A 13500-nucleotide genomic window follows, 5' to 3' on the forward strand; every position below is an offset into this window, starting at 1 on the left:
AAGAGCATGTATAGTAGTAGTAGTAGTAGTAGTAACAGCAGTAGCAGCAGTTGTAGTACAAGTAGAAGTAATAGTCCAAGTCAAAATTCTCACATATGAATCCAATACTGATAATTCTGTGGTTTTTGTTCACAAGTCATATGTCCAAAACTGATTGAGTTTGTATATTTTCGCTTTCTGGAGTTAATATACATTTACAATATATATATATATATACATATATGTTGTATATGTGCTTATGTATGTTTACATATTTATAAACCAGGAGCCAAGATCTAAACGAGAACAGGTTGGCAACCCCCAAACTGGTGTGGATATATGACCATGTTTAGTTTGTGTATTTGTGTGAGCAAGGGGAGGGGGAGGAAATTTCATCACTTCTGTATCATGAAGGGGCATAATTCATCCATAATCTAGGTTACCTTCTGGAGGATGTAACCTACCAGCAATGGAGAGGTTTGTGACTCCCTTCCCAGGATATCTATGACCACACTATCATAGGGAATGTTGCTGGCAATGTCTGAATAATATATAAAATCATACATGTATATATACTGCAAACACAAGTTTCTTAATTTTGGCTGAACCACAGAATTTAGCACCATTTTTAGAATTTAGGATTTTTTTTTTGGTCAGTCAGGCTCGTGCAATTTCAGTTTCTGATATGACTTGTTTGAACATGTCATGCTAATGTAATAGAAGAATTCTGCTTTCATCATCTTGTATTAAGAAACATGCAGGCTCTGTATGAAAACACGCTGGGAATCTCGCAATCTTGCATGCACTACACCATTCACCGTACACAGAGTAAACCCATCCCAAACCTACAGGCACACATTTCTTGCTAACCAAAGTACTGTACTACAATATAATCCGCAAGAGGGATAAAGAGCACTAGCCTTACCAGAAACTGCACTGGCACTGACCAACACTTCAAACAAAACAGTTTGTGAGTTAGAGCCACGTCATCCCCAGGACCCAAGACTTGATGTGAAGACCAGTAAACAAACTACCCTCAGAAAAATAAAGAGGAAAAACAAATATAAATCTTAGACAGAGCCTATGAGATGGAACAAGAGAATTGATGAAAACAGGAGAGTGAATTATTGTAAATATTCTGAAACAACATAATATAGCAACAACACTGACTTTGAAGTGAAACATGCAAAGATCACATCATATCTTGGCTTTCCCTGCACCAAGACAAGTCATGGATTGCCACACTTTAAGCACTTTGCAGGCCGTAACTCTACAAGGATGGGAGAATCATCCCCCTCCCCCATTTGCAAGTTAAGTAATCACATAAAATAATCTTGGGTGAATATGTGTTCTCTCTATGCCCTAAAACACATTCCCACCCATCTGTAAAAGAACGATTGTCTTTATAGAAATACTCCACCATCTTATGAATGAGAACAACAAATCAAACATAATCCCCATCTCCCATCCTAAGCAAAGACCTTAGCTGCAAGGTGCCCCACCTGCCCATCCAGCCACAAAGTGTGTTTGCTGCCCTTTCTGGTTGTAACCTGTCTGCTACAGAGTCTCACCGATGTTCAAGACTAACACTTGGGTGTTGATACCAAACCAGAACTGCTGGCCCAAACCAAAAACTGCCCAATCTGACCAGAACTACTGCCACTTCTGCCCTAAAATCTGCTCTTGAAGAAGTTCCGACAATGACTACAAAACCAGTATAGACTCCTTCAAACACCAACAGTCAACAACCCCAGGTAGCCATGACCAGGGATCTGCTACTGCTGTTGCTTTACCATCACAGCAGCAGCAGCAATTGCCTGTGTCCAGGAGCAAGTGCACATATCAAACAGTATCTTCCAAGAGACCATACTCACTCCCCACTGACATTACCTTTCTTGACCAATACAGCTTTCACACATTACTCACATGACCAACCAACCAACCTAGGAAGGGGCACAGCAGCAGCAGCACCAGCAGCTGCAGTCAGACAAGTTGGTTTGACTGTAGAAAATACAGCAAACCAAACTTCGAGTTAGTCCAACTTCATCATTTCACCTGACCACAGCAGCCCTCCTCAACCAAATCCACTCTCCGCAGCACACTGCCTTTCCTCCACTCTGCAACATCCTGCTTCTCTGCCTCCACCCCTCCCTACCTGACATACCTAGCCTGCCTCGAAAAGGTGACATCATCAAACACAATAAAGACTATAAATAACTTTCATATCTTCAATTTCTTCTGAGGCAAATAAATAATGCCACTGTAGCTGTTATTCCTCAAACTACAAGCAGAACAGAACATAAAAAAGGTATTGTGTTATCAATGATGCCAGCTACTGCCAAGCTTATACTTCCTGAGACATTCAAAGATTATGGACATAGTTATGTACTGCAGACTGTGACAAGTCTTAACTGCAACAGATAGAATACAGAAAACTTTTGTATTCTGCAGCCACTGTTTACTGAACCGGCTAGAATACAGCAAACGCATGACTCCCATCAGGCCTGAGCCAAAAAGATTACATTATGTACACACTAGAATCACAATAAGAGGGGAGGGGAGGAGGGGGCCACCAGTAGCAGGCAAGTCTACAGAAGACCCGACCATGTAACATACCAGCTGTTCTATAGCAGGAGGCAACTATCATGTGCTGTTCTTGTAAAACAGCAATGCAAAACCTGTTGTCATGATGTAGCAGCGTGCCCATCATGACAGGGCACAAGTACATGTGCTGTCAAGGCATAACAGGAAATATTACAACTGCCATCTTGAGATGTGGACTGTTATACATAACAAGAAGCAGTAAATATATAACAAACCTGTCAAGACAGTTTGAATGTTACAAATTCCTTCAGGAAACAGCAAATGTGCAACTACACCTGTAAGACAGAGCAAAGAAGTTACACCTGCTGCCTTAACAGGAGGAATGTCAACACCTGTAATCACAATATTAGGAATGCTACAACACCTGCCATCATGACAAAGCAGGAATGCAACACCTACTGTGACAACAGGAATGTATCACCTACTGTCCTAACTCAGCAAGACGGTTACATTGGGAATGTAAATCGTGCTGTTCTGTTACAAGGGGTAAAATACCTGCTGTCTTCACAGCTTGAGTACTTCAATTACTGCTCTGACATGGCAGTACACCGGCTATTACGACTCCAGTAGAACATCACCTACTATACTGCAATGACAGTGCTACATGGTGGCAGGTGAGGGCTGTGGGTTGGTGGAGAGGTGGCCAGGTGTTGGAATCACAGTGACATCAACAAGTTCTAGTGGGGAAAGGTTGTACAGTGGCACCATGATGACAGCGTGGCGGCAGCATCTCACAGATCTCCGACCAAGCCAACCACTGTCTGTCTTCCGCAGGTCCTGGTGGTCGGTCGTGTGACAACTTGTCGTGGGCTGCCACTACAGTAGGAACCTTTCCAGCACTACAGTAGCAGTGGGCTTGATCGGACTGAGCTTGGTCTGACTGGGCTTGGTCCGACACTCAGTAGCCCTTGCCCCAGGCCCTTTCACACACTGGAAGAGCCTTGCTTGGGGACTGCACACAGACTGTACACATGATCAGGTCCATCGTTAAGAAAATATAACTTTATAAATACTCCTTGGATGTTGCCACAAGACAAAACCCCAGGCAGCTATCACAGGCAGGCCGTCACTATGTGTCGCTCATGAACGAGTTCTGTGCCTTCATTTCCTCCAGCTCCCGCTTCTGGGCTTGTAGAAACAATATCCTGAAACACAAAAATGACACCATAAGGAACACAATAACCAAATGTAATAACTCAGGGACAGCCTCTAAAGATTCATACCAAGTACTATACTTCATGACTCAATCCACTTGCCTTTGTTCATGTAGCGTGGCCTGAATTTCAGCAAGTCTGACCAGAGAGCGAGCCATCTTGAGCTCAGCAGACACTTTGGTCATGATTAAGCTTCCCACCGTGTGTGCCTCTTCCCCCAGACGATTGGCCTGTTGACAAAAATTAACTTATAAATACATCCAAATTTTAACAACCATGCATGGCCAGTATATAGAATACACCCTGCAAGGATGTATGAATACATAATATTCAATATATACCATGGCAGAATAAATTTGTGCATTACTTTGATATTGTCAGGATATTTCATGCAAAACCAGACTTTGAATTATTTGTACATGTATATTGCTTTCAATCTGCCTTTTAACCCCTTCCATACGGCGCCGCACACGTAGGCGTCATGGGGAGCGAGTGTATTCGCGAGGCTGCCATATCGGCGTCTTGATTATATTTATTGTAGTCGCCCCTCCATAATGACATTCTTTCTAATTCTTTTGTAATCGCATTTTCTATGGTTATCAAAATTCACGGGTGAAGAGAGAACGATCGATATAAGCGGTGACTATATTTTATGATGCGAGTATTATTACGACACGTCGTACGGCTGGCATTGGCTGCTGCCACCGAGATCTAAGTCCATGACGCCTACGTGTGCGGCACCGTATGGAAGGGGTTAAGCTTATTTCTATTTCTTTATAAGTGTGACTATAGTTGGAGTTCTATTTCTTGGAGCCTCTAAGGATACATTTCTTGCTGCCTTTCAGAATGCATTAATCTTTTACCATCTTCTCCATTAATGGAAAACAGTTTATAGTACAGTTCTCCAAATTCTTTTCTACTTCCCATGTGTAATCTTCTACTTTGCTTTCTTATGATGATTTTTACTTGGACGTGGTCCAAGGGAAGATCGATCATGGGCTCTCAAGTTGTTCTTGGTTGGAGAGAGGGTAAGTACATTGTAAAGTACAGGGATGTTGTTTGTTGGCTATGCTAGAGAAGTGGTTTCAACTACTTCTACTAAGATGTCATGAAAAGCATACATACATATACCAACAGCTTTTTCTACCTTACAAGGAAGGTAGCCAAAGTCAAAATGTATAAATCCACTCCCACCCATTTCATCCCCACATACTCCACTCCCTTTTATCTTGGCTCCTCCTGGATAACGGATCATCCCTATATCTTGCTCATTGCCCTGGGTCAGAAGCAATGCAGCAAGACAGAGCAAGACAACTTTATTTAATCAGCAACCCCCCTCTCTGTCCCCTCATGCAGAAAAGGAGAAGACTGGGAGAAATCCCTTCAGACTGCATCAAAATATCATTCACACACACTCCCCCCACCCATACCTCACCTACTCCCATCATCCATACACAACCATTCTCCACTCACCCCTATCTTCTGTCCTCTCCCACCCTTCCTCAACACACATTCCTCTTTCCCAATCCCCCTTTTACCCCATCCATTTCATCCTTGGTTGCCCCCCCCCTCATGTTCACTCCATCCATCTCTGTCATTCACATCTCTTTTACTAATCTTTCTTCATTTGTTCTTTCCACGTGTCCAAACCATCCCATCTCTCATACTACATTCTACCTCCATTTCTCCCTTTCCCACAACATTTAAATTCCTCTCTATGTTCCATGTTTCTGCCCCGTACAGTGCTGTCAGCTCAATCACTCCTTCATACAATCTCATCTTAGCTTCCATTCCCAAATGTCTATTTATCATTACACTTTTTAATCTCCCAAGGCATTTACTTGCTTCTCTCAATCTACATTCTACCTCCCTTTCACACCACATTTGCACCCAAGTATCTAAAGCTATCCACTTCCTCCAGCCTCTCTCCCTTAACCAATACTCACATTATAAAATAAAGTATTTGCTGTATTACTAATTTTCTTTTACTCTGAGTAATAATAAATACAGAAAACATGATCAAATCAGTTCACTGAATCCGAGGTAACTCACGTACAACTACAAAAAATATAATCAAGATGCCGACACCAGCATCCTCATGTTCCACTCGCGCCTCATGACACCTACGTAGATGTCATCGTACCAAAGTGATTAATACTCATTTCCAATGAAAATCATGAAAAGGAAAAACACCAACAAATACAGATGACAATTATGTAGTACAATATAAAACATTAAAAGGTCAAAACCAACCACATTGCAATTGGGAAAAAAAAAAAAAAAAAAAAAAAAAATACATACATACATATACCAAAGGCTTTTTCCCCCTTACACGGGGGGTAGCCAAAAAGAAAAAGGCAGAGAAACCACTCCCACCCATTCCATTCCCTACATATTCCACTCCCCTCCACCCTCCTCCCTCTCTCTTATCTTGGCACCTCCTGGATGACGGATCATCCCTGCATCCTGTCCACTGCCCTGGGTCAGAAGCAGTGTTGTAAGACACAGCACATCCACCCACCTAAAACATCTATGCCCAAAAGCGAGAAAACCCTTACATCATAACCATTATCCACTCCCAAAGCACAATCAAATTCCCACAATCTGGGAAGGAGCACCATCTTAAAATGAAACCCTATAACTTAGCATCCTATTGACCATTGGTTCTTAAAAGTTTTTCAGCCCTGATACCCCAAAGTTTTACTAAGTCAACCTGATATCTACTCTCCAATATCAGCCTAATGCTCATGTCTTAACTTTTAATTTACTGTAAAAACAAGTAAACCAATTGGGTACAAACTAACTCCTGAATTCTTGAAACTCTTTTCATACCCATTTTCAGTAAATTAATGAATAAAGTATAATTCCTACACAAAATATCAATTTAATATTTTTCATAATTGAAAAGAGGTTGGGAGACAGGGTTGATAAAAGAGTATTGGTTTGGTTTGGACACATGGAAAGAATGAAGAAAGATTAGTTAAAGAGGTGTGGAAGGCAGAGTTGGATGGGGTGAACATGAGTTGGAGACCAAGGATGAGATGGATGGATGGGGTGAAAGGGGCATTGGGAAAGAGGGGAATGTGTGTTGAGGAAGGAAGGGAGAGGACAGAAGATAGGGGTGGAGAATGATTGTGTATAGATAATGCTGTGATGCATGAAAGGGAGTGGGTGGGGCATTGGGAGTACGTGTGAATGATACTTTGACGCAGGCATCTTTTCTTTTTCTGCATGAGAGGATGGAGTGGGGGGGCCAACTAAATGAAGTGGCCTTGCTGTGGATGTGATGTGTCTTACTGCATTGCTTCTGACCTAGGGCAATGGGTGAGATGCAGGGATGACTCATCATCCAGGAGTAGCCAAGAGGGAGGGAGGGGTGGTGATAGGGAGTGTAGTATGTGGGGATGAAATGTGTGGGAGTGAATTTATGCCTTTGACTTTGGCACCTCCCTTGTAAGGGGGAAAATGCCCTTAGTATATGTATGAATACATTGGAGTCCCTCAAGGAACCAAAGTATCGACTGTACTTTCACCTCTACAAAAATCATACAAAAATGGAAATAAATCTTAAGGGAGAGAGGCTGGAGGAAGTGGATAGATTTAGACATTTGGGATTGCATGTGACAGGAAATGGAGGTGGAGGTAAATTGTAGATTGAGAGAAGTAAATCCCTTGAGAAATTGGCAGCTGGTAATGTATGCAAAGAGGATTACACGAGGTGATTGTGCTGACAGCCCTGTATGGGGGGAGACTTGGAATTTAAGAGAACCAAAGAAAAACTTTAAATGTGTTTGTGATGAATTTCTAAGTAGTATGGTGGGGGTCACAAGGTTGAAGAGAGTGAGAAACAAGATGAGGAGAGCTGGAGTGGAAAAGGAGATGGTAGATAGGGTGGATGAAAGAGTATTGGGATGGTTTGGGCACATGGAAAGAATGAGTGAAGAAGGGTTTGTAAAAGAGGTGTGGAAGGCACAGGTGGATGGAGTGAATTTGAGGGAATGACCAAAGACGAGATGAATGGGGTGAGAGGGACTTCGAGCAAGAGGAGGAGGTCTGTTTAACAAGGAAGAGACAAGCCAGGAGATAGGGATGAAAGGAGAATGGCTGTGTATAAATGATACTGTGATGCAAGGATGGTAGGGGAGGGAGGGAAATGGTTACAAGTGAAGAATATTTTGATGCAGCCCAAGGGATTTCTCCGTCTTTTACTGCATGAGGGGAAGGAGAGGGGAATTGCTCATTGAGTGAAGCAGCTTTGTTGTGGATGTAATGTGTCTTACTGCATTGCTTCTGACCCAGAGCAGTGGGCGGGATACAGGGATGACCCATCATCCATGAGGAGCAAGATGAGAGGGAAGAAAGGGTGGTGGGGATGAGTGTGGGTATGTGCATTTTGACTCGGCTACCTTCCTCATACAAGGGAAAAAGCTTTTGATATATAGACAAAAATCATCTAATTCCAAAGCATAACACTAAAGCTCTCAACTATGCAGATGACCTAACAATAACTTGATGTAAAAAGGAAACCTTCCAACAAAAACTATTACAGTTACCAATACAAAAAATAAAAATCTCCCCACAGAAATCATCAGTAACATTTATCTCAGAAAATTACAAATGAAATAAATATCATAAAATAGTAAAGTTATGTGGACAATTTTATTGATGTGAACCCTAATATCCTAGACTTCCCCCATTTGATATGCACATGTCCTTTTGCCCATATATCAAGGACATAACAATGAAAATTGAAAGGTAAATAAAAGCTTTATGATCAGGATCAAGCATGGGTTCTAATCAGAAGAAACACTAATTACAGTTTACAAAGTTCATAAGAATCACACTTGGCTACATCTCACCAGCATTGTTCCCTGTAATCAAAACCTAAAATGTCCTATGAATTATACAAAACAAATCCATATAACAACAGTTGTACTAAAACCACCTAAATATTACATCAGATGATGATTCAGTTTAATGTCAAACACCCCCTCCCAAATATTCTATGATGGTGCCCCCTAGTTCCCCTCCTCAGTACAGAATTCAATCTAGTTTGCTCTTGATACAAATTCATATTTTCTGCCAGGATGACTCAACCCAACTCCACTTTGGCCTCGTGTCATTGTAGCAATGCTCTAAACCACTTGCCCAACAGCACACAAGACAGCCACACCACAGGATGATGTTCCTTCCTGAGACCTTCATTCGTCTACTCTAGAAGTGATGTTTCTGATTCAAGAGAGTTTAGAATCCTCAAAGAATCTTTGCCAAAACTTGTTCTCCAGGAACTTCCCCAGTCTTGTATACCTGCTGGAACATGACTAGAGCAATTAGCTTAGTAATGTTTCACCAAACCAGAACATACTGTGGGTCATGGCCAAGAGGGATGGAAGAGGGTGGAGGGGAATGGTTTTTATGCCCCCCCCCCTTTTTTTTTTGCTACCTCCCTTATACATACATACATACCAAGGCTTTTTCCCCCTTACAAGGGAGGTATCCAAAAAGTAAAAGGCATAAAATCATTCCCACCCATTCCATCCCTGAATACACTCCACACCCCTCCACCCTCCCTCTTATCTTAGCACCTCCCTTATAAGGGGGAAAAAAGCCTTTGGTATATGTATATATTCTGTTATTTTCTGTTGAGTAAATGTAAAAGAGGAAGTGGACTTTTTTCTACACCTTTTTATAAGACACTTTTGGACTTGTGTTAGAAGTCCAGCTGTCAAACCATTAATAGTAGAGCAGATGTAAAAGAAATTAGAGTAGACAAAGCAGAAGTAAGTTTAAGTAGATGTAGAAGCAGAAGCAAAAGAGGAACTGTCATTCTGCTGTCATTAACCAGAGCTACGGTCCAGGAGGAATGGGTCTAGGACTCTGAAGGATGTCCATACATACATATACCAAAGGCTTTTTCCCCCTTACACAGGGGGTAGCCAAAAAGAAAAAGGCATAAACAACTCCCACCCATTCCATTTCCTACATATTCCACTACCCTCCACCCTCCTCCCTCCCTCTTATCTTGGCACCTCCTGGATGATGGGTCATCCCTGCATCCTGTCCACTGCCGTGGGTCAGAAGCAGTGCTGCAAGACACAGCACATCCACAGCAAGCATACATATACCAAAGGCTTTTTCCCCCTTACACAGGGGGTAGCCAAAAAGAAAAAGGCATAGAAACAACTCCCACCCATTCCATTTCCTACATATTCCACTACCCTCCACCCTCCCTCTTATCTTGGCACCTCCTGGATGATGGATCATCCCTGCATCCTGTCCACTGCCGTGGGTCAGAAGCAGTGCTGCAAGACACAGCACATCCACAGCAAGGCCGCTTCATAAATTCAGCGACCCCACCCCCTCTCCGTCCCCTCATGAAGAAAAGGAGAAGACGGGGAGAAATCCCTTCGGGCTGCATCAAATTTTTTCTCATACATACTTCCTCATCCCCATCCCCCACCCACTCCCCCTCATGCATCGCAGCATCATCCATACACAACCCTTCTCCATTCACCCCTATCTTCTGTCCTCTCCCGTCCTTCCTCAACAGACATTCCCTTCTTTTGTAATGCCCCTTTCACCCCATCCATCCATCTCATCCTAGGACGCCCCCTCATTTTCACTCCTTCCACCTCTGCCTTCCACACCTCTTTTACTAATCTTTATTCATTCATTCTTTCCATGTGTCCAAACCATCCTAATACTCTTTCATCAACCCCATCTCCCAGCTCCCTTTCCACCTCTGTTCTCCTCCTCACCTCCTCATTTGTATGTATGTCCATACATGTATGTCCATACATACAGTGGGATAACATCAAACTCCATCTGCTCTAGCCAGATATAATCCTAATGTACATATGGAAAAGCATTTAGTCAATTACTATAATGAATGGAAGGAAACAGGTGGGAGAGTGGGTATGTCATCCATGAGGAGCCAAGATGAGAAGGAGGAAGGGGTGGTGGATAGGAATGGTTGGATGGGGATGAAATGGGAGTGAAATTATGCTTTTTGACTTTGGCTAATACCTTGCTGTCATCTCTCCAAGGGTTCCAGTAGTTTGTTTACACATTAACTGCAACTTATCTTCAAAAATTTTTGGTGGGAAGCAGCAACAAACTTTTCAAATGGTAATTACTTTGCACTATGCATGCCTTATTTGGCTCCCATATTTATGGTGTCTGGCAGTTCAGACTGCTTTACCACTCTTCTCTCATTAATCTGTAGTTTGTACCTTGTTATCTCCAATTACCACAACATTAGTGAGCTTAAATTTGGTCTATAAACATCAATTACTGTACTTTTCACATCATAAGAGAAATATTTTGGGGAGCGAATAAAAATGTAGCCCATAAAGGTAGTGACAATAAATCTAAATGCTGCAGCCAACATGTTAAGTTATACCTCTGATAAAGCTCTAACAAACATAACATCATATAGGAAGATTCTTTAAAAAATTTCAATGCTCTGTATCTCTTCTTTTCCTGCCTCCCTATTATGCTCCTCTCCCATGACTGGTGTTTTCCTGCATCTGGCATCCCCTATTGCCACAATCAAAGCCTTCCAATCCTCCTTTACATTAAAAAACTTCCCAAAATGTTCAACCAAATTTCTCCTCATTGCTTTCACTTCCATTAGCATATGTCCAAATTTTCTCCTCATTGCTTTCACTTCCATTAGCATGTCCATTTGCAGCCTTTCCTTTTTCTGTACCCAATTTGCCTCTAACCCTTCACTATCTTCACATTCCTTAACATCTATTTATTCTTTCCAAAATTCTGTCAGCCATTTGTCCCAGCTGACATCCCTCTAGGATACCCTGACCTTTCATTTTGATTCCATTTTCTTTATTCTGTATGACTCTATAAAACAAGAAAATAACTAGATATGAACAAAAATTAACTACCTAAAGATACCAACCCTCTTCTCCAACAAAGAGATGTGGTGGGAGAAATACAGAAAGTGAAAAGTTCCCAAGAAAGCCCAGATAGGTGAAAAGAGAGCTGGCATATAGGGTTGATGAAAATTTTGGGATGTTTTGGGCTAAGAGAGAGAGGGGGGGAGAGAGAAGGGAGACAGGGAAGGAGAGGGAGAGAGGGGGGAGAGGAATGAGGAGAGGGGGAGGGGGAGAGAGAGTGAGAGGGGGGAGAGAGAGAGAGGGAGGAGAGAGAGGGAGAGAGAGGGGGGAGAGAGAGGGAGAGAGGGGGGAGAGAGAGAGAGGGAGGAGAGAGAGGGAGAGAGAGGGGGGAGAGAGAGGGAGAGAGGTGGGAGAGAGAGGGAGAGAGAGGGGGAGAGAGAGGGAGATGGGAAGAGTGTGTGTGCATTTACCTAACTGTATTATCCAGGAAAGGAACAACACTCATTGGGTCCTATCTCATATTCTCGTATTTTCTAACATACCTAGAATCAAATTCATGTATGGTTCCAACTTAATCTATATCTTTGATTTCCAATTATCATATGTATGTGTGTGTGTGTGTGTGTATACAAGGCGAGTGGATGGAGGGAACTTCAGGGGAAGACCAAGAATGAAATGGATGGTCTGGATGAAAAAGACACTGGATGCAAGAGGAAAGTTTGTTGAACTGGGAAGGGAGGGGAGCAAAAGACAAGTTCAAATGAAGATTACTTTTCAATGGATAAGAAAATGTGGCTCTGTATTTTCTTGAATTGAAGAGGGGGAGGGAGGTGGTGCCATATAATGCAGTGGTAGGGACACCCCAGCTTCAGCTGTCACACCATGCCATGGGGGTTAAGTCTTATGTTGTACTACTTCTGACCCTAGTGGTGGCGTGGGAACAGGGATGACCCTTCATCCATGAGGAGCTGTGACAGGGACAACGAACAAGTCTTTAGATGAATGTTTGTTTTGACTCAGTTTTATGGTATATGAACCTATGTGAGTGGGTGTGTGCCTCTAACCTAGCTACCTCCCTAACGAGGGGAAAGACCTTCGTATATAGATAGAAATTTACAACTCTTTATAGTAAACAGTCTATATAGTGAAAAGAACAATAGTAATCCAACACCACCTGTTGATGGTTTTATTAGATGGGAGGCAGGATGACTTTCTCTTGTCCACCGAACAGATCCCCCATTGTTTGTAGCGTCAAAAAACAAAATTAGAACCACCCAACAGTTTTGGCTATGCAAATGTGACAAGCATTGAATACTTGATAACATTTTCTATACAACACATTTAACTTCAATGTGAATACTGTATAGAAGAGATATCCAATAATCAATAAAACCATAACTGCATAATGATTTTTAGGATGTTTCTCAACTGTATCAATGGGAAGGGAGGTCAGCATATCAACAAGTCACACCTGGATGGAGAATTCCGAAGTTTGTGCATCTTTTTGCCTCTTATAATGCCAAACTTTTCCTTGGTTATGGATGGAGAGAACTGCTTGTGCTGGTACTCTTATACATTCCCTGGTGGGGGGACAGGTGAGGCCCACAGCAGCAGACACTGAGTTGGTTCCTGGATAGTCTTCACCATTATAGTGTTACTGACCATGCTAAACACAGAGCAGAAGGACCATTCTGTAAACAATAGCAAAATTTGGTCACATGCCCAAACACTTGGCAGAAGCACTCCCTTGGACTTGGCATATTGGCTCAAAGCTGGAAAAGTCAACCAGACCAACTTTACGGACCTTGGGTTTAGCCTGTCACATGTCAGCACCACTTTTTTTTCTCATGCTCATGATGAGGGATAAAAATGTTGTCACTGTGTCCCATGTGTCATAAAATGCACCT

General features: G+C 42.3%; 1 protein-coding gene across 4 annotated transcripts in view; it reads right to left on the bottom strand.

Moving 5' to 3' along the window:
- Nucleotides 1-525: 525 nt before the first annotated feature.
- The window catches only part of wcy (WW domain-containing adapter protein with coiled-coil wacky), a 71991-nt gene continuing 59016 nt past the window's right edge, over nucleotides 526-13500 (bottom strand). For 3 of the 4 annotated variants that reach the window (XM_076189194.1, XM_076189193.1, XM_076189195.1), the window contains 2 exons: nucleotides 3840-3967; nucleotides 526-3728 (listed from right to left, as the gene is read on the bottom strand). In XM_076189194.1, the coding sequence (XP_076045309.1) occupies nucleotides 3653-3728; nucleotides 3840-3967 (204 nt within the window). In that variant the 3' untranslated portion in view covers nucleotides 526-3652. Of the gene's footprint in view, nucleotides 3729-3839; nucleotides 3968-13054; nucleotides 13285-13500 lie in introns of those variants that run through there. The other variant, XM_076189196.1, reaches the window with a different exon arrangement.

This window comes from Oratosquilla oratoria, chromosome 8 (genome assembly GCF_046742065.1).
Source record: "Oratosquilla oratoria isolate Oo_2021 chromosome 8, ASM4674206v1, whole genome shotgun sequence".
Classification (NCBI taxonomy): Eukaryota; Metazoa; Arthropoda; class Malacostraca; order Stomatopoda; family Squillidae; genus Oratosquilla; species Oratosquilla oratoria.